This window comes from Calidris pugnax, unplaced genomic scaffold, assembly GCF_001431845.1.
Source record: "Calidris pugnax isolate Ruff unplaced genomic scaffold, ASM143184v1 scaffold11, whole genome shotgun sequence".
NCBI lineage: Eukaryota > Metazoa > Chordata > Aves > Charadriiformes > Scolopacidae > Calidris > Calidris pugnax.
In genome coordinates this window covers 14817931-14840893 of record NW_015090803.1, presented here as the reverse complement: position 1 = coordinate 14840893, position 22963 = coordinate 14817931, and the positions used below count along the sequence as shown (strand labels likewise).

The 22963-nt window shown below is 39.8% G+C and overlaps 1 protein-coding gene across 1 annotated transcript in view; it reads right to left on the bottom strand.

Annotated features, from left to right (window-relative positions):
- Positions 1 to 22757, bottom strand: part of ISPD (isoprenoid synthase domain containing) — a 115699-nt gene extending 92942 nt beyond the window's left edge. Inside the window, exons 1-2 of the mRNA XM_014937922.1 lie at positions 22519 to 22757; positions 15275 to 15554 (exon numbers count right to left, since the gene is read on the bottom strand). Of these exons, the coding sequence (XP_014793408.1) occupies positions 15275 to 15554; positions 22519 to 22676 (438 nt within the window). The 5' untranslated portion in view covers positions 22677 to 22757. The remainder of the gene's footprint in view (positions 1 to 15274; positions 15555 to 22518) is intronic.
- Positions 22758 to 22963: the final 206 nt, after the last annotated feature.

Here is a 22963-nt window from a genome sequence, read left to right as displayed (position 1 = left end):
AAAATCAGCTTTTATTCTAAAAAAGGACAGCTCAGTCTCCATTACTTATCTATGGTCTAAAAGCAGAATGCAGAGCTCAGTACTTCCTAACACCAGGAAGTTTCTACTGCACACAAAACCCTCATATGACAAGCAGCTGGAGTCCAGAAGCCGTGAATCCATAGGCTAGAGCCTACTTTCTAAGCTGCTGCAATGAGCTAAAACCTTAAAATCCTGAGACAAGATACAGAAAAAACTGGTTGGTTGTTTTCCTTAGTCCCGGTTTACCTTTCTGCAGGACCCTTCTCTGTCTCAGCACACACACACATGGGTTCCCTCAACCAGATGTGACCCAACACAGAGCTGAGTTTACAGCCTCAGTGAGACAAGAACCACGTTAGTTCCTAAAGCCACTTTCAGACTGGGTGAAACTGGGATCAAACAAAGGAAAATACTGGGCTGTGTATGACCTGCATTGTTTTCATATGGGACAAGAGAGCTGAGTCCCTAAAGGAGGAAACCTTGCATCTGCAGTACTTCTGGAGTCATTCTCTAGCTGGCATACGCCGACACGGCTGCCAAACCCAAGCTGGCTTCCACAGACCTCACCGCACGTGCTTCTGTTTCCAAAGTTGGCTCGTGGGTATCTTCATTCATGGTGTAAACATAACATTTGGCATGTTAAAAGAGAAGAATTGAGCTGCGAATGTTGTTCTCATACGCAGGCCAAGGAGGGGCACAGCTGAAGACGTATGGCTCGTTCTGCGGCATTTCCTTCTGTTTCACACAAGGGTCTTCCCTACTCAGCACAAAAGCCTTTCCTGAATTTCAGCTCCTTAAACATTATTAGGGCATAGTAGGGCAAATAATACAATAAGGTATTACTACTGTATCTAAAAGGGCTTTTGCCCCCACTGGCTGTGGGGTGCAAGTGAAGAACACAATCATCCAGCTGGTTCTACATCTATTCAGTTACACCACCAAATATTTTAATCTTTGCAAAGAATTTCCATGTTGTTTTTCTGGTTACAAATCAGTAACAAAGAACTATTTCCATATTAGTCAAGAGAGTATATACTGAGTCTCGGGTATTTGAATTTTATTTGTTCTAATTTGAGAAGCTTTGACTTGCTGTTTATGTCAGGAATCTACAGGTATTTGGCCCAGCTCTCAGGCAAGAGGTTCAGACATGAATTTAAAACACCAATAAAACAAAGAAAATCGGTCCTCATAATTTAAAGTACTTGGTAATGTCACTGTAGTTTTACAGACCTTTTTTACATTTTGAATTAGCCTACCACAAAATACAAATCCTGTTAATACAAAACAAGTGTGTGGGCCTTATACTAATATTTCCCTAACCAGAATACTCATCTTCCAATTTCTAATCATTTTGACCCAGATTCCAAGTAGATTCACTCTCAAAAATCATATATCAAATGCATCATATATCTTTTAATCTATCATTTCCTTAAAACAAACCTAAAATGTCCTCAGAACACAGAATTCCATCAAGTTCAGTGGAGGTGACAGAAAGGTATCTCTCAGCAGCAAGTCCATCCATCCATTTGCTGAAGACTGAACCAGCCTCCAGATGCTTTCAGAAACAACAGATGTTTAAACAGCATGAATCAAAATAATTTACAAACAGGTTCTCAGTCTTGTACTCAATTTTTGGCATAACTGCGTAGACTAAAGCACACTTTCAAGACTTAAAGATTTGATGGTGACTGAAAAAAAGGTAAAGAATGAAGCATATCCTGCAGGTCAGTATAACTGGGTATCATAAGTATTTTCAGTAGATTCAAGATGTACTAATGCACCTTTCCACTGAAGAGTAACACTGTATCCTACTTCTATTCTGACAATAAATTGTTTAGATGATTGTATTTAGCAAATACATAACCAGAGTGTGTTTTCAAATAAGACAACACAGTCAGTTCAATGACAGTAAAACCCAAGTGGTATTGATGACACCTTTTATTACAAAATGAATTATGTTTAGCCCACAGAAGCCTACACACATCTTAGCAACCTGGCTATGAATGTTCATAAAAATTGAATAAACCTCATTTTATTTAAAAAACCAAAATCCATTAAAATTTCAAAAAGGATTGATGGGAAGAGATGGAGCTTACATCTTAAGCAAGATACTACCCAGGTTACAAGTAACTCCAACTCACAGTACTTTATTCAGCTGAGACCAACACTCCACATGTAGAATACGACCCACCAAGAACAAGTTAGCAAAGAGCCAGAAGCTCCAAAAGAACATGAAAACCAACACACCCACACCACTGATCTGGTCATTTTTGGTAGCCAGAGCTGAAACAGAACAATACTAAATAGCTGCAAAGCTCAACAAATGGAATGATATGGACTAGGAAGAAAAAAAAAAAAAAACAACATTGCAGTGGCACAAAATCCTTACAACAAATACCACAACTACAATTCCTTTTGTTTTACAGCAGTGTGGTAACAAGCTCAGACAACCACAGATCCTGGCATACTGGAAAAAAAAAAAAAAAGTCTTTGGCATGCCCCTGTCCCCAAGTACTAACGCAGACCCACAAAGTTCACTTACACAGTTAATTTGCAACCCTGAACTTCAAGCGGGTGAGAATCGGAGCCTAAAACTTTAGAGAACCCAGTCGAAAATGAGCAGACTCTCCCACCCCTCTAGCGTGACTCCCTTCTACTTTTTAATTACACCAACAATACTCTTTCTCTCCATTCACAGCCTCTACCTCCCCCAAAATTCATTTTCCCTATGCTTTCTATCTTCTTAGCTTTCTAGTAGCATTAAATAAAAGCACATTTTATATTTCAATCATCCAAACTGCATTAGATTCAGTGTTATAAAATTACTTAGGAATAGGCCTGGTGTCAAACACATACAAGCATAGTTTATGAAGGCTATCTTTGAAAGAATGTCCCTATTATCATGTTTTTACATTTATATTCATATTTAATAGTTTAAATCCTTTAATCAAAGTTGTTTTCAACTCTGACAAGCAAAATAGCACTGAACCAAGACTCCCAAATGATTTAGTCACCCTGCCTTCAAAAAAAACCAAACCCGTCTTGTGTATATACACTAGAAATATAAGTATACTAGAAATATATTTTCATCACTTCAAAGCAGCTGACTTCTTTGCAACTGTATGCTGGAGACTGTGGGACTAGTCACACTTAGCAGGACAAATACATTCATCTCTGAATTCCATTGAAGTCAATTTTGTAGAGGTGAATTTGGTAAATACACAATTTTATCTTGCTTTCCCATGATGACAAGGATTGCATTAAGACACTGTGCAACTACGTAACAATAATCATCACTGTTAATTTAGAGAAGCTAGGTACCTAGCAGTTTACAAATATGTCCTGGAATGTTTTTTATTAGTTGAAAGATTATTTATATGTTACCAAACACTACCATCTCCTAAAGATTTCAGTCTAAATTAGGTCTGGCTATGAACCAGAGAGAGCAGCTCAGAATAACTATGATTAATTTCTTCTCCTTTTATTCCAAACTGTTTCCACATGTTACTACAGGGAAAGTATTCTTTTACACTGATCAAACCACTTGCCATGAAGGGCATTCACAGCCATCTACAGTATGAAAAAATTCAGATATAAACACAGTATCTGTGATGCATGAAACAGGTAGAAACATGCATTTCTATTCAGCCATCTGCACAGCTAATTGCATCTATGGTAATCAACTTGCTTCAGCCACACTCAGTAATTACCATTTAAGCATTGCCTCTACTGAAAAGATTTCTTATTTCAAATTTATCAATCTTCAAAAATCCAATTGTAAGATTAAAATGTTTCATACCTTTAAGAGGATGCTATTTCCAAATCTTTCATATTGTAAATGCGAAAGGGAGAATATCTAATAAAACAAAGTCATGTAACTATCCTTGTAACACAAAGCAATCAGATAACTTCTTCCAATGCACATTCAAGGTATCATGTTGAATTATCACATTTTTTTTATTTTTTTTCTTTTCCTTTTCTGCATTTTGTAGGCAGCTATTATGTAGGGTTACATTTTATCTTCCCTATAACCAAAAACTGTAATCCATGGGAATTTTTGTGATTCCGCTGCAGAGATGGAAGACCAGGAGTATTTCTTCCTCCAACGTACAGAAATCCTGGCAAAATAATTCTGTTTGGATGGGAGAAACTGGGGCATAGACAAAGTAATGACACAAACTATAAGCAACCACTGCTATACAGAAGTACAGCTGGTAACCACAGGTGGGCTATAGGCCCAAAGTTTTCTAAACATAGAATCATAGAATGGTTTGGGTTGGAAGGGACCTTCAAGATCATCCAGTTCCAACCCCACTGCCCTGGGCAGGGACACCTCCCACCAGACCAGGTTGCTCAAAGCCCATCCAGCCTGGCCTCGAACACCTCCAGGGATGGGGCATCGACAGCTTCTCTGGGCAACCTGTTCTAGGGTCTCACTACCCTCACAGCAGAGATTTTTTTCCTAAAATCTAATATAAATCTCCTCTCTTTCAGTTTAAAACCATTACCCCTTGTCCTATGGCTCCACTCCCTGACAAAGAGTCCCACCCCATCGCTCCTGTAGCTACCTTCAGGCACTGTCATGGGCTAAAATGTCTTCCTGGAGCCTTCTCTTCTCCAGGCTGAACAACCTCAACTCTCTCAGCCTGTCTTCATAAGAGAAGTGCTCCAACCCTTTGATCATCTTCTTGGCCCTCCTCTGGAGCCGTTCCAACATGCTCAGGCCCAAACTAGCCAAACTTCCAAACTGAACTGATTCAAGCCTGCAGGTAGTCCACAGAGTTCATCACCTCATTTGGAACCCACCTACCTGCTGTACAGCCAGGCAAGGCAGCCAGTCTGGCCACACGGGTTCAACTCAAACCTGTCACCACCTGCCCCCAAAACTCTTTCTGTTAATGTCATGTCCCCAAGACCCCCCCAAACCAACACCTCAGCTGTACAGCTCCCTTGAAGGACCAGACAGACATGCAGTCAGGAGTAGAGGACAGCCAGGATGACTCAGTACAGTGCAGCAGACCACAATAAAGATAGAGGTTCTCTTATTATCATGCAGGAACACAAATCTGAGTCCAAGGTATATCACACTTCCACCCACACTCACACCACCCAGTCTCTACCATGTAGCGTAGACATGATTGGTGTGGCATGCTGTGGTGGGGACAGGATTCCTCCTACTGACAAACAAGAACAATCTACAGCCTGGGCTGTGTACCCATTAGAGATTAAGGCTGAAGAACATAAGGTTACCTTCTGTCTGCTATATATCTTCCTTTTTTAAACAACAAAAATAATACTTAAATTACCTTATTTTGAATTCTGTTGAAAAAATATTATTAAAATTCATAGTCCTTATCGGCACACCATCTTTGATTCTCATTAGTGAGATAACCACTAAAATTTCTTCTATGTAGGCAGCATCACCAACCAATCCATTTCCAGCTATCTTGACATATTTGTACTGGCAGCTTTTAATTGCCCAAGGACAGTGCTGGTTGAAATGTTAAACAAGCCTGGTGTAACACAGATATTAAACCTAATCATCAGCCAGACAAAAAGAAGGTTAATTAGAACAGATGTAAGGAGTTTTGAAGACTATGAAAAAAGGCTTGTATGCTAAACTTCACCTAATTTCCTTAAAGCCTGTTTACCCAGCTGGCTAGGAGCAACAGTCAAACTTGCTGAAATTAGGCACATGTTCATCTTAAACCAACACCAGGAAGGAAGAAGTTATAATTGTGTTTATACCTAGCTGCAAAAGAGGGGATGTTTAATCAGAAATTTAATATACACTTTGATCCAATGTTAATGAGCTGACACTATATTGTACATTGACCTGACTTCAAAGACACAGGATGCCTTAAACAAATGTGATGTATATTTATGACACTGTTTAAGAAAAAGAAAACATTTCTTCTAATGAGGTCACCTTTATCAGAACATACTATCTGAGTAGATGGGGATAGCACATGTACATCAAGACACGTCAGGGCCCCAATTAGCTATAGCAAACTAAAGAAGATTACTGATAACAGAAACTGCTCCTCAAAAATTAGGACTGCACATGTTCTTGTTTACATAATTTCTGTTCTTTTGTATTTAAAGCATTTACCTCTAAGTGTCAGGAAATATCATTTTGATCTAATAGACAACATGCTAAATTCTAAATGTTCTTCTGTGGAAAAAGTAAGATTTCTCAAAATCAAAAAGACTCCCCTCAAAAAAACAGGACACTAGGAACACAAAACTGAAAATACGAGGTGGAGGAAGAAAGCAGAACTAGGCATATCACAGGCTGCAATTTTACCACACACAGCACTGAAAACAAGTTCAAGAACATACTGAAAGTAGAAAAGAAGCAAAGTCTTAAGCATATATCATTTACATTGTTCTTTGTCCTAATTTCAGCTGGGACAGAGTTACCTTTCTTTCCAGTAGTTGCTGCATTTCAGATCTGGTATGAAAGGAATGTCAACACTGCATATTGTTTTAGTTGTTGCCAGGCAGTGTTTATAGTTTTCAGGTACGATTTTTTCAGCTTCCATAAAAGCTGAGAAGAAGCCTAGACAGAACAGTGAAGTGGGCAACAGAATATTCCATAACATAATATAAATGGTATATCAATGGGGTGGGTACTCCCCATCAGTGCTCGGGAGGGTGCCAGTTCACCAGATGGTGAAAGTGACTTGTGTCATTCTTGTTAATATTGTTACTGTTATTGCGACCTTCCTTTTTCTGCCATTGTTCTATTAAACTGTCTTTATATAACCCATGAGAGTTTTTTCCTTTCCCCTCCTTTTGTCCCTCTTCTCCCTACTTTTCTTGGGGGACGGGGGAGAGCGAGCAGCTGTGTGGTCCCAGCTGCTGGCTGGAGTTAAAACACGAATTACTGCCACAAACCAGATGAACTATTTTTAATACAATAAAGAATAAAGTTACAGAAGTTAGCAGGATTAAACCAAAATACACATTTTTAAAGGTGTCATGTAAAATACATATAATTTATTTTTGGTGCATTCCTTATCTGTACATTCCTTGACACAAATTCAAGAATGGTTGGAAGTTCACTTTTTCCATAAATACAGTAGTACTGTATATCCAATAAAATACATTTTATCATATTATTAGTCAAATAAGGTCTCATTACCTTAGTCAACATATTCAGTTATTTTTTGTGACAGTGCAATAACTTGTAATGTTTAACAACATGTTCTTACTTATTAAGGTTTTGTTTTCTTCTTGATTTTTTTTTAAGTATTTCAAAGATAGTAAAAAGTCTGCATAATGCTATCAAAGATCCACACTAAGTATATGATCCAGACCACACACAGCACCTCCCACCTAAAGAGCAGCATGTGCTGGTACAGTGCTTTAAGATTTTCTCATGACATTTTTAATCATTTCAGTTGTCTGCAATAGTTGTATATTATACACAGTTGTGATGGACTGGCTGCCTATGGCTTGGATGGGTGTACTCTTCCCTGGGTAAAAAAACTGGCTGTGCCCAGAGGGTGGTAGTGAATGGAGCTAAATCCAGCTGGTGGCCACTCACAAGTGGTGTTCCCCAGTGGTTAGTACCAGGGCCAGTTGTGTTTAATATCTATCAACAACCTGGACAAGAGGAGAGAGTGCACCCTCAGTAAGTTTGAAGACACCAAGTTGGGCAGGAGTCTTGATCTGCTTGAGGGCAAAGGCTCTACAGAGGGATCTGGACAGGCTGGATCAATGGGATGAGGTTTAACAAGGCCAAGTGCTGGGTCTTGCCCTTGGGTCACAACAACCCCAGGCAATGCTACAGGTTTGGGGAAGAGCAGTTGGAGAGCTTCCAGCAGAAAAGGACCTGGGGGTGTTGGTCGACTGCTGGCTGAATATAAGCCAGCAGTGTGCCCAGGTGGCCAATAGTACCCTGGCCTGTATCAGAAACAACGTGGCCAGCAGGACTACAGAAGTTACCATCCCGCTGTACTCAGCACTGGTGAAGCCACACCTAGAATACTGTGTTCAGCTTTGGGCCCCTCACTACAAAAAAAAAAACATTGAGGTGCTGGAGCATGTCCAGAGAAGAGCAACAAAGCCAGTGAAAAGTCTAGAGGACGCAAGGAGCTGCTGAGGGAACTGGGGTTGTTTAGTTTGGAGAAAAGGAGGCTGAGGGGAGACCTTCTCACTCTCTACAACTATCAGAAAGGAGGTTGTAGCAAAGTGGGTATTGGTCTCTTCTCCCAAGTAACAAGCAACAGAACAAGAGGAAATGGCCTCAAGTTGAGCCAAGGGAGGTTTAGATTGGATATTGGGAAAGATTTCTTCACCAAAAGGGTTGTCAAGCATCAGAACAGGTTGCCCAGGGAAGTAGTTGAGTCACCATCCCTGGAGGTATTTAAAAGATGGGTAGATGTGCTGAGGGACATGGTTCAGTGATGGTTTTGGCAGCATTAGGTTGATGGTTGGACTCAATGATCTTAAAGGTCCCTTCCAATCTAAACAATTCTATGATTCTATTATTCTATAACATGCAAAATTCAATCTAAGCAATTTTAACAATCCAAAGCAAATCATGTGGCAAGTATGCTACCAATAGTTTTCAATATTTTTATAAGTACTTCAAAGTATACTTACAGCTTTAAATTTTGCCATTCATTCAACATAAGATGACAATAAGATGATCTACCAGCAGTTTCTTGTTCTAACTGGTCCTATACTGCAAATCTAGATGGCAAAAATTAATTAGAATATTTGCAATAGAAGTTAATGGATCATGAAAACAATTGGTTTTGTCTCTAAATTTAACAAGTTTTATTTTACTTTGCATGGTATTATCTTGCATTAACAAGTAATGAAACATATCAGAGTCAGCAAGCCATCTTTCATACCCTAATTACTGATTTACATTGCAAAAAGCTATCAGTGAAAGCACACTGTGCCACAAAGGATTTTGCATATTAGAGTGAGCCAACATAAAGAGGAGTTAACATTTGCATTCAGTGGAGCCACAGGAGTTACAAGTACAGTTAAGAAGTTATATTTCACCTCCAGAAAGTCTACATCATTACAACATCAACAATATCATTATGTGAATGCAACTGATCCACTCATACCATTAAAGACATGATTTGCATCATATTATGAAGAAAGAAGAAAAAAAAATCTTGGAGGTGTTTAGGAGGACTCTTGCACAATTTTATCAACCAAATGCAAAACTGCAATGTTTAATTAATAACTCTTTCCCACACCCAGAGTCCTGAGCTACCAAAACCACAGGCACTACAGTTTGTGTTCCCTAAGTCCCTCTGCACCTGCTTATCAAACGTCTTTGCCTTCTTTATTTGCTCAGCTGCTTCTCCAAGGAGAGGACAACTGCTTGGGTCCTCTCCTTACAGGAAACCTTGCACCAGAGCTTCTTTCTCTTACAGCCCATTAGATTCAAAATTTCAAGTCACGTCTTTATATGAACTTCATCTAAGACCTTCTCTTGTTATCAAGGGCCTTGTAAAATGGATCATTACACCTTACCATGCGAGTTTGGCCCGGATAGTAACTCTAATACATGTACGTATTAGTCTGATACCTCATGAATTCTCTCCTACGTGCTCCTCAAGGCAATTTTAGTTCTATCTAGACCACAATTCACTTACCTTCTTGGAAACAGGAGGATAAGCACAGAACCAGTCCTGCAAACTATTACAGCATATGAAAGAAGCCAAGTTGGCTTTCAGAAGCTTCACCTGACCTGCAGGGCTGGTGGTGTCCTTGTCACAACCACCCAGATCACAAACTCAGCCAAAATGCAGCCAGGGGCGTTTCTGGATGAAAACTCAGATTTCTTTTCAGGGCAGTATTTGGGGAAAAAGGGGAAAACTCAGCATGAGGCATGCACACCTCCCTAAGTCAGAGAGATATGGCTAAGGATCTCTTTCAAATCTTGCCATGTAGAAGTGGCTAAAATAATCCAAGGCCTTTATTCAGCTCATCACACACGCTGGACAAGCTGAGATTTCCCTTACTTTAAGGAACTACTCTTTATTCCCTTGACCTACTGCAGAAAAGAGAAATCTGACTAAATAGACACATCTTTGCTAAAGGTTGCTTCATTTTCTGAAGTCCTATAGTTTTCTCAGATGAAGCATAAAGATTTTAATTAGCCTCAAATCAACAGGAGTGTCATACATGTAGTTTCTCCAAATTTAGAGGAAGTACATTTTATAGACATTACATAAAAATGACCTCAGCAACCACTCAAGTAGAGGAAGCTATGCTCAAAATTTATTTCTAGGATAACCTAATGCTATCTGAAAAAAAAGTAAGGGAAAAATTACTCTACGTGTAGGCTTCCAGAAGGTAAAAAAAGGTAGGATTAAGTCACCTTTTTAAAAAGGATTAAATAGTAGTTGTATTATGCACAGCTGGCTCAGTGCAACACAGAAATGCTGCAAAGAAGAAAGGAAGATTGTAAGTTTCTGTCTATGATTCATATATTTCAGTTGGTTGCGTTGCGTCCTTCGTAATGAATGCAATGCATCACCTAAAGCACTTAAATTGAGACTGGGAAATGACAGTTGTTTCTCCCCTTACCAGTGCTTTACCACCACCAAACACTACATCTTGTTAGGACAAAGACTTCAAGTATTTACTAACAATGCATCAGTTTTCCATTCAGCACAGAAAACAATTAACAACTTGGCTAAAAAGGTTATAACTTTCTATGGGACCCATAATGTCATATGCTGTGGAAACATTGGTATGTTTTCCATAGTTATCCATTACTACAGATTTGAAAAAGGAATAATGTGTTGTATAACTATTTTCCATACAGCAGCAAAACCACACTTCATTTCTTCACACATTCAGAAAAGTTTTACTGCTACTGAACAGATCCTGATCTTCACAATAATGTAGCTTTTCAAATGTTTTCTTCTAAAATTGCTAGAGAACATCTCTACAATTAATATGTATTTTTACATTGACATGTCAGACTCTCCTAAGTTACAGAACTCATTCCATCAGTGGAATAAAAGTCACGTCAAGACGGTAATATGTCATTAGTTCTCGATTCTGCTTTTGCACAAGTGTCTGACAGGACAGCAGGAGCCCCCCAAAGTACCAAGCATACAATGAAAGCAGAACCTCTGAGAGCACGGCACGTGACAACTTCAGATGACACAGTGGACAAATATGAATCTAAAATGGTCTGTTACTGATGCAGCCTTTTCAGCTGGCTAAGTCTTTGAGTACAACATAAAGGACAAAGCTCATGTGTAAAATACTCCATATACAGCAAAAAGAGGAGATAAGAAGAAAACATAAAAAGATAATTGCCTCTAAAAGAAAAAGAGCAAAGGAAGGACAAAGTGAGCAGAACTGGTCCAGCATGGCCATCCCCACTCAAGTACACCACACCAGATCAGCCTACTTATCTACACAAGTCCTCCTTCACCCTCAGTGGAGAAAAAGAGGTGGGTTTTGATTTCCCATCCACCATATTTTGTCAATGCAACTCAACAATCGTACATAAAACATTTGATTTTGCTATCTAACTGGGTGGCAGAACAGTGTGTGTACAGGTGCACGCTTTCTGCTTCAGCCTTCCCATACAGTAAGACCGATAAACGCAGCACTGAGTCTGAGCAAACTCAGAGACAGGAACTGACTGAGCACAACACAGTGTTCTCTGTCTGGGACTATTATTTTGACTGATTGTGTATGTGAGTAAGAATCCCCGAGACTGAGTAGAGCTGTACATCTGCATGGGCACGTATGCTTTGCTGAGAACCTTGCTAAAGCTGAGAATAAAGTAACCATGTTAGACAGCTTCCAGAAACCAGCTTTTCAGAATGCCATTTTGATTCGGTCCTTTCAAAGAAACAAACTGTACTTTCAAATCTAGTTTATGTTACAGAGAGTCTTTGACTGCATGTGCCCTCTTATTTTTTTTTATTTAACTCTCAATAGCAGAACTGCCAAGTTCCCTCCCACCTTCCTGATTTTTTTCTTGTAAGCAATTTTTTTTTTTAGTTATGTTGTTTAAAATGCAACATTGGCAATGAGATATTGCTAGAGGCTTTGGACTGATGCCTTCTGAAGCTTCCACTTTTCCTGACTTTTACTAGCAATAAAGAATTTGTTTCTAGAAACATGTAATTTTAATTACAAAATTACCCCCAAAACATAAATGGAATTTAATTGGTTACAAAGTAATATTTTCACATAATCAAGGGATTGTTTAGGGGATTTAAGGCATAATTTATTAGTTCTGGATAAGGTACACATTTTGATTCCTACAGGCAAATAACAAACTGATTAGTAAGTGTAATAAAGCAATTTATTTGTCTGAAAATTGGCAGCTAGAAGTGCAATAACTTACTTGATCAATTGCCATTTTAAAGAACATTAAAGCTTTTCACAATTATGCTATCTATATGGTATGCAGATGAACAACAATACAGCATTACCCCTGTTACACTAGTGATTTAATATGAAGTTTCTGCCAGGTTTTGTACCTTTCTACATAATGCAAAAGGAAGTAATTACTTTTTGTACTGAAAGATTGAAGAATTTACTCTCTTTTAGATATGCAAAGAATTTGACTAGAGGAAGAACTACAGATAATAGCTTCTCTCCATCACATTTTTTCTGATTTTCAAAACCATGCATGTCAGTTTTGAGAATCTTAGCTTTCCAGTCATTCAGTTCTTCAGAATTCTGTAGTTGTCAAGTGAAGATAGACATGCATCAGAAGAAGCACGGCTAGCAGGTCAAGGGAGGTGATTCTGCCCCTCTACTCTACTCTCATGAGACCCCACCTCTTGAGTACTGCATTCAGCTCCAAAGCCCAAACCATGACAGCAGGAAGGTCATGGGTCTGTTAGAGCAGGTCTGGAGAAGGGCCACAAAGATGATCTGAGGGCTGGAGCAGCTCTCCTATGAGGACAGGCTGAGAGAGCTGGGGTTGTTCAGCCTCGAGAGAAGAGAAGGCTCCAGGAAGACCTTATTGTGGCCTTTCAATACTTTAAAGGGGGCCTATAGGAGAGATAGGGACAGACCTTTTAGCCGGGCCTGTGGCAATAGCACAACGTGTACTGGCTTTAAACTGAAAAACTAGATATAAAGAGGATATTTTTTACAGTGAGGGTGGTAAAACACTGGAACAGTTTGCCCAGAGAGGTGGTAGATACCCCATCCTTGGAAATATTCAAGGTCAAGTTGGACAGGCCTCTGAGAAACCTGATCTAGTTGAAGATGTCCCTGCTCATTGCAGGGGGATTTGACTAGACCACCTTTAAAGGTTCCTTCCAACCCAAACCATTCTATGATTCCACCTCTTTCTGGCAGGAAGCTTTTCCAATTTGTTACATACAATGAAGTTCTTCTCATATTCTTTAATTCAATTACTTTATCAGCTAACATCAATAGCTAACATCTTTGGGAGACCAGTTCTCTTGATGGCCCAGCCTCACTGAATACAGTGGACCTCAGCCAACACAGGAAACCACCACAGAGCCAATAAATGACATGCACATTTCAGACAGACATTATACAGTGGAAAAAACTATGACAAATGTATAAGATCACCTTTTTGAGATCAAACAATACTTCAGTGACCTAAGAAAGGAAATATTTACCAGTCAGAAGTTCAGATGAACTACAGTACACTGCCTTGAGAAGATCAATGAAGACTGTCTTGATTCCCTACTGTTTTACTGAAAGAGTCTTACTCAATTAAAAAGGAAATTAGGGGGAAAAAATTAAAAAAAAAAAAAAATCACACAAGTTTCAAGAATAAGTTGAAAAATTAAACTCAAAGACAAATGAGATAGGATATACCATAACATGCAGAGACACCTAAACACAAACACATTCAGAGAACAGTCATTCTCATTTCAACTCAAAGTACATTAGCCCCATTCTTCTACTACTCTCAAAGAATCTCATTTAAAACAGATTTACAAAGGCAATCTAGTTTAAACTCTTTGGCAGAGAATCAATTCTGGAAAGCTATTTTGTGCTATATGAGAAAGGTCAAAAACCTTGTTAAAATTCTAACGAAATTTAAGTTTTAATGACTGGAAACTTATGTTCTGTATCACTGAAAACTGTTTCTATTTTATTACCATTTCTCATTAAGCCAATCTACAAAAGTACAGGCTACTAGTAAGAAGCTCAATATATTTAGATTTCTAACAATGTCCTGAGAGACCTTACATAAAATACTTATTACGAAAATTAAATTAAGAAGTCATACATTCCCCTTCAATGCTATGATTTTTCAAAAAAAGGTGGAGGAGTGCTAAGGAAAAACCAAAATTCATTCTGCGGATTCTATTCTGCTGTCAAAGTTGTGAATCATATATCAATTAGCTTGTATTTTACCTCATTTCCTGAAAAATGAGAGCACATTTTCCTAGCTTTCTAATACCAAAACAATCTGCTGCCACTAATGACCTCAATCATTTCCTATCTTAGCATCCTACTATCTTATTAATGGAGAACTGAAGTACAAGGTAAAGATAGCAAATTGTACCAACAAGCCTGTGGCTGTTGTGATTTCTTACGTCTGTCTCAGACAGTTTACCCAGCGGTTCCTCTTGTTGCTTTTGATAACTCTACCATTCCCCTTGCATAACACAACTTCTGCCAACTCTTCCCCTTCACGTATTGCTTTTCTCAGAAATCTTTCTGGTTCCTGTGTATATTCCCAGTCCTCAAATGCAGTGATGACCAGGAGGATCTATGGTTGGAGGCTTCCCACTTCCCCTTTTTCCCCACCAGTTTGCAATGCCAACAGATTTTAGGAAAATTTAGCATTAATACAGAGAATGTATTGCCACCTTATTCAGGACTTGCATATAAGTTTGAGATGAAAACACAAAGTTTGCATGTCAACAATGCAATACACTCTTTGACTATTATTAATAAACACTAAGAGAGCTACTCTAACATTAAGTGAGAATTCTGCACGGGAAAAAAAAGTCAATTATCATTATGTAATCTATCTTTCAACAAATTGTTGATTAATTCAATCTCTTGGTGATAGTCTCTATGGCAATAATTATTCCCTGTAGCAAATAACGCCTGCAGCATTTAAAAATGTCTCCCTCCCCCATCTGACCTCTCTCCATAACATGGATTCTGAATCTGTTCTACTTAAAAATTCACATAAAACATTTACACAGTTGCTAGACAAATCCTTATTTATCATTCATGATTTTACACTGTACAGTACAAAGAACATTACAGAGTTGCATTGCTGTATAGTACATACCCCGTGCTCTTTAGCAGCCATAACCACTTTTGAAAGAATATCTTCTTCAACAAATGGCCTCACAGCATCATGGATAATCACTACTTCCGGTTTCTGGAGCAGATGGTTGGAAAATTCATCCTCTGCAAATACTTTCAGTCCATTGAAAATTGACCGGTGACGAGTTATTCCACCTTTAACTACCGTAACTCTTTTATGGCCATATTTTTCAATGATAGACTTCATTGTTTCAATATTTTCAGGAGAGACCACCACAATAATGTTGGATATCCAATCTATCCTAGAAGAAACAGTACAAAACCAGAGAAAGTAGACATGAACGTCGAAATAAAAGTATCTTAAATAAAGTAAAAACTCAAAAATAAAATATCACCATGAAAAAAAAGAAATTCGTATCAAAAGAAGTTCAAGATGGCTAAATAAAGCATCTTTTAATATACTTGAATCTACGCTTTTGTGTGTCTAAAAGGAGAGCTACATGAGAGGATCTCCACCAATACATGGATGTCAACCAAAGGAACTGGAATTCTGGGAAGAGACTTGCTTCCAACAACCAGTTGGAGAGGGGGGCCAGGTAAAGCACCTTCTGATAACCCTTTGAAAAGCCTTCAAAACTATTCTTACTCCAGCTTCGTTCCTACCTTCAAACTTAACTTATAAATCAATCAGCTACAGTCTGTTATTTCTGTTGCTTTAGCTTTCTCTAAATTCAGTCTCAAGTAAATTGGTAAATCCTGGAGTAACTGGAATACTCCATGTTCTACTGCGTAGCATGCTGCGTACAAGTGAATAGGAGAATCAAGAAAAGCTCTGAAACTAAGATCGCTATCAAGACAGGCATGAGCAGTAGTTGACAGATTGCTAATCAAAACTGTGACACTTGAATATTGACAAGAAACATTACACTGGTAGTTTGCAAAAAAAATATATGTATACACACATAAAAAGGTTTCTGCTCTAGGAAGCTAACAAAAATGTAAAGCATAGCTACGCTAAGTAAAATTATCGTAATACGAAAGTGCATTTTTAGGGAACTTCAAGCTTCTGGTATCAGCCTGGCTCTCTAATTGAGGGTTGGTTTGGGGGGAGAATTACCCACAACCCACAAGATTAAAACCAGTCATAACTGAAGTTAAACTGAAGTCATGCTCATGTCAAAGGACATAGGAATACAAATTATAGTCACATGTGGCATACTGTATTTCAAAATAAAGGAAATACCATAATTCAAATCCAGCCATTTGAGTGTCTTATTTCCTAAATATAATGTAGAGAGCATTAAAAAAAAAAGGATTTAAAATTGTTTTATTTCCTTTCTGTGTCTCCACAGATGGCAGGGGGATTTTTTAGCATGACAGAGAAGAAACTCATCAGATGAGCAATGGATTACAAAAATAATTTACCATAGTAAAATCACTCATGTGTAGGCCATACATCCAACTAAGATGGAAGAGAAGCAAGTACGGTATGTTCTTGTCACTAAAACCAGTAAAGCTATTGAAACTAATTTTGCAGACACAAGACGGACTAAGGTACTAAATACTTCCAGCTAGAAAAATAGAAGAAATTTACAGCTCAGAAATACCCAGGCTCAAGCTACTGGTTTCTGCAATAACACATGAGAAGGCATTGCCTAGGAATTACCCTTACTCCAAAAGCAGAGTCATCTGTGATACAAACCACTCCCCTAAAACTATGTGAAACAGCACAGCATCTTCCACCTTCCGTATGGGGTTTTTTTGGAATTAATAGAACTCCACGGAAATTATTTCAATTAATTTTAAAATAACTAATAAAAATAAAATAAGTGGAAGTGCTATTAAGATTCTTCAAAGAAAAATATTTGTTAATAATAAAATAAGCATAAGGACAAAGGCAGAAAATACAGCCAAACCAACATATTCTCAGCATTTTTTAAGTACTGAAGTTGTTCAAATGTAAGATCTGAAGTCATATGGCTTCAAGTTTCATTTCAACTTGTCACTCACCACAGGTTCATCAAAAGGTTTTCAAATCTCTTAAATGAGTCCTGGCATAGTCTTACATCTAGCCACAGAACTTAGCACCTCTGCATGACTTCAACTCAGAACTAGGGCAAACTAATTGGATTCATCTCGGTTCTTTTGAATATTGAGAGTCAGTCACTTAAATAATACAAAATTTAGGAAGAGCTATTCCACACTAAACAAATATAAAAGCTCTGCACTTCTTTCTGCAGAAAGACTACAGCCTCGCACAGTTCCCAGAAACAGTGGACAGTCTGCGCATTCACTAGTGACTATGTAAAAAGGGCACTGACATTTCCTTTTCTGGAGTCAAATGAAACAGATTATGAGGCAACTGGTTAGTACACAGCATCTTCTGAGAAGAAGAGAAGAGAACAGAAGTACTGGTCAGCCTATGATAAATCTCTGCACGGGGGAGTGGAATGGCTCAAGGCCTCCAGTGGTACAATACACCGACAAGTGACAGGATGCGGTCACAGCTCCACCCTGTGTCTGGATAAACACATTTATAAACTTGATTATGTCCTCCTTAAACTCATTCTGGACTAGTGTTCTATAATTTGAGATGGGATTTAGAGATGCAACTTGCTCTTATATGAGTATAAAGATCGATTAGATACAAGAACAGTTTAGGCTTTGAAGCCAAACATGTCCCATCAAAACTGACGTATAAAACTTATTAAAAGTACTAATTCAGTAAAGGATGCTACAAAATCTCCTGAATGAAAACTGTGCACTACGCAGGTGCTTATTCTTTTAAAGATCTGCTTATGGAAGTGTTGCAAAGTATTTTAATGAAGGAGAAAGATATCAGTATACACTCAATCTGGCACTAAATGGAAAATTTTTTTCCCTCTCAATTAGTCACACCCTTTTCTTCAGAAAGATTTCATATTAAAGTAATAAGAAGCTCAGAACCTGCTCAAAGCCAGTTCAAAAATAGTAAACACCCTTTCCACTTTATAACAGTAATATTAGATCAAGTTAATGCATGCTTCAGAAAGAATCAGCACAAGGCAAGAAAAAGATCAGAATCCTGTACCCCAATGTGCTCTAAGAAGCACTAAATACAGAACTCTAGTGCTTCCATACAATATAGGCTGCAGTTCCAAAGTGGAAAATCATGTCTGATCAAATGAAACTAAAGTAACAATCCCAGTTATAATCACTTTACAACTGCCTTGGGGAAAACTTCAATAATAGAAGGAAAACAATAAGGCAGAAACGGACTGTATTTTTGTTTCCTACAACTGTCCTTCTCATCATCACCTACAGACAGACCAGCTGCTTGGAAGAAAACAGTACTGTCTCTCTAAATTTCAGACAAAAGTACATACATTTGTATTAGCTGAGCCAGAACTCAAAGTAAGGGAGCTCATTAACTCAGCAACAAATTATGCTATTACATGACTTCACAATGTGGACTGCAGGGGAAATGAAATAACCCGTGAGTTGCGCTCTGAGCCTATCACCTGAATGGGATGCCGAGGTTCAGATGGGGCTGAGGTTTAACCCTTTGTCAGCTCACTCATACACAAATCAGTGCTGAGCCCTAAATCTGACAGAAGGCCTAAATGCTCACACTCCATTTCTTGCATCTCTTACTCAGAAAAGTAACAACCTACTTAACATTTAACCTATTGAAATTGACAGTTGTATCAGTAAAACAAGGCCAGAACCAGGCAGCCACTGCTGAGATGGCTTTAGTAGTGTCCTCCACCGCCACAGCGATTCTTCAGAGGTCCAATTTAAAGCATTCTATTACTTTTGCTGATCTCATTTTTCAATCACCAAATGAGAAAAAGAACTGTGAAGAATAAAGTGCATTGCAGAATGCGAGCATAACTCTTTTGCTCCATAACAGCTTTGTTACAACTTTATTAATATAAGAAAAATATATGAATATGTGTGTATCTTTTACAGTACAGAAGCAGAAGCTTTTAAGTCTGAAAAGTAGACAGGGAAAAAAAAGTACAGGTACGTTAAGGAAGTTTTGAGCATCTCATGTACAGAAGCCATCCATTTTTTTCCTGAAAGAAAATGTTCCTTATTAGTCAGACAAGATAACAAAGACACCTTCATAAAGTTAAAACAACTGGATTGTTTGCTATGATTATTTTTAGCTCATAAGCAATTTCAAGAATAAGCTAATGATAACTGGGTAAAAAGAACTATCATAATAAATAAATTTAACAAAACTGTGTGACCTGTAGAGCCAGTCAACATGCATCAGCTAATGGGGAAAAATATTTGGGAAATAAACTACACAAAACACTTCCGAAGAGGCAGTTCTTCGGAAGCTTCCCCCAGGTGATGTTTGTTATCAGGCCACCTGTTTTAAGAGACTACAGTACAGTAAACAAAGTAAACAAAACTGTCTGAAATCTTTATGGAATTTTTTTATTCTGTCAGTAAACATACTAACTCTGTTTTCCTCTTTCGTAACTTCTCACTGTACTTTCAACAGCTGCTGAAATATGAGCACAGCAAGAACAGCAGCAGTTTATTTGTCTCGCAGTGATTTTAAAATCAACCTTCACCTGTTTTCCTCTCTGTAGCTTTAGTTAAATAACATGCATACATGTGCACACAGAGCTGAGATTCCTCCGTCTCAGAGAAGGAACTGGAGCACTGAACTATTCTAAACAAACATTAAAAAATAAAAAAAAATTAAAATGAAGGAACAACGCCACTAGTTTGTACAGAAGCAAGAAGGAGGAATACCATTCTAGTTCTGTTGAACTTGATGCAAAAGCCTTGCATAGTTCAACAAAAGCAGAAACAAATAACTCCAATGGGAAAAGCAGACATTTAAGTTCTCAAAAACACGCTTTAATTTTACCCCCAAGGTAGGACATGACCTTCCCATCAGCGCCACTGTACTTGCAATAAAAAACAATCATTTCTCCTCACCCTATTTTTTCTCACCTCCTCTTCCTAAGGGCATCATCTTTGATTATTATTGGCAGGCCAACATTCTACATGCTGTCACCCTATGCAACAGGATGCACTGCTTATTCATTCATGTCTGCTCTTGTCTTGCCTGACAGTTCTTCCACATCAATATTTAAGATTCTCGCTACTTTCAGCTAAATGGTGTAAAAATCTTTTGCTCCTGATTTTTTAAAAAGCACATGCAAAGCAGCTGTGAATTCTTGATTTGCTCATGGATTTCTGTCTATATGTTGCTCGGGTTTTTTCCAGATTAAAAAAAAAAAGCTCAAAAAGACCTGCAGTAGCTGAGACAATAAGTTCAGTAGAAGTTATTACAGACTAATGACCCAATGATTCATTCAGGCACAGCAGGTAAACAACAGACATCAGAAGATAGTATCAGGCTAAACACAGAAAAACTGCCACTTCTGTGTGACAGATTACGTGACAAACTGCAGCTCCTCAATATGACATTTTTGCGCGCACGTTCGCACAAAGTAAGAACAAGATAACTCCTTTACAGTTTCAGAGTCAGAAGTAAGAGTGTGGAGATGAAAATGAAAGCCATTCTGAGCTTTAGAGCACATCTGTGCTCTAAACTGCCCATACACATACATACCAGCCAACACTCCAATTCAGTACAGAGATGGCAGAAAGCTCTGCCTGAGAGAGCACTGGCACCAGTTATTGCACTCCTACAATTAAGTGAAAGCACTAGGTTGTTACTCTCACAATCAACTTGGGATCACTCATCTGGTTGGACTGTACAATTAGAATTCAATCTTCTAATTTTTTGCAGCTTTAAGACATAAATATAATACTGTTGCTCAAAGAACTGTTATTTTCCCAGAGCTTACTGGCAGCAAAAGTGAAAGATATTTTTTTTTTCTTAATGAATAATGTTTTATTTTCCTATGAATATCACTTCCTTCCCAAACCTCACACTGTTCTCTTTTCCAGGTCTCCAATACACTGAGTGAGGATATTATTCTTCTCTGTAGATTCCCATGACATTCTGGCAGAAATTACAGCTGTGACAAGCTTTGGATTGGAAGTTTTGCTTACTGATGTGTTTAGCTTTGTGACTGGCTGCTGTTGAAAATTAAATAAAGAAAACAAGCAGTATTTCTTTCATAAAGTAACAAGTGACCTGAGGGAAGCCTCTCTGGGTGGGAATGGAAAAAATCCCAATTTTGATGTTGTACAAGTTTCCATGAGTTAAGAACCTTGGGAGATGCTGGCAATTCCATTTCTTTTCACCACCCTCCACTCCTCCCCATTTATTCTCTCTAAATTCTAAAGGTTTGCTTTTCTACAAGTTACTGCAAAACATCCAGAATACATCTGACACTCCACTCCTACCTGCAGTGTTTCAAGTGACACTAGATACAAGACTTACATTATGTTAACATTTGACAATAATATATTAACTGTCAGTCACATGCCTAGAACTCAGCAGCCTTATGAAAAGGAAAAACCTGACTGCTAAGATATCCCATTACTTAAATTCTTTGCTCCAACGTAAACAGAGAAAAGTTACACATGCAGCCTCACGCTACGTGAGCTATCAGCTTCTAGCCCAGTAAATGTATCTTAAATAAAGCCAAGGGGGGCATTTAAACTTCCTGCTGAGGCAGCATGTTCCACCATTGACTATGGTGGAGTGTAATGCAGCACTGAGTGGACCCCACTACGAAGAGCAGATCATTTTTTCAGGCCTCAGGACATTTAAGACCACGGTTATGACAGAACAGATCTTTTTTCAAGGGCGATGGATGGCATTATGACCATCTCCAACAGCAAGGGTAGGCTTGTACCCCACCAAACCAGCCACTGCCACTACAGGAAACCCTCAAGCTTCGAGGTTGCGGGCCTTGAACAGATCTCCAGCAGCAATGGAGGGCCTAAAGGCATGGGCAGCTGTGGGGACAGGAGGAGAGCTGGCCGGGATGGTGGGGACAGAGCCAGGCTGGGGGGTGCAGGCCCAGCTCTCACCCATTACCTCTCCCCAGCCGGCCCGGCCCCAGCTCAGCGCACCCCGGCCCCGCACCAGGCCTGCGCGCTCCCAGCCACCCTGTCACTTCTCACACGTTTTCACAGGGCGGGGAGGGAACGAGACCCCATAAAACCAACTCCTCCGAGGGGCGGCCGCGCCGGGGCCGCCCAGGGCCTGAGGGGAGGGCGGCTGCCAGCGGCTTCCTGAGGGCGGGCGGCCCGGCCGAGACCGGGCCTCAAGCGCCGGGGTGCTGGGGGGAAAGGGCCGCAGGGCGCGGATGGGGAGCCGAGCGGCGCCTGCCTCGTTACCTCTCCATCGCCCGCACCGTGTAGCTGACGAGCGGCCTCCCCTGCACGGCGCAGAACTGCTTGGGGGTGGCGCCACCCAGGCGCTCCCCGCTCCCGCCCGCCGGCAGCACGGCCGCCACCGGCAGCACGGCGGGCCCGGCGCCGCGGCTGGGCTCCATCTGTGCGGGGCGCCGCGACCGCTCCGCAGGAACGCGGCCGGGGCGGCGCAACCGCCCGCCCGCCTGTGTGTGTGTACGCCCGCGATGTCCGCAATCCAAAGAATCCAGCGCCCGCCCGCTCGCCTGCCCCCAGCGGGGACCGGGCCTTTACTCCTCGCCCACCCCGCGCTACGCGAGGCCCCGCGGAGGCGTGCGCGGCCGCGCAGCCCCGCAGCGTAGGGCCAGACCCCGGCGGGGATAGGAATGGGGAGCCCACCCGCCTGGGGCAGCCCGGGAAGGGAGACAGC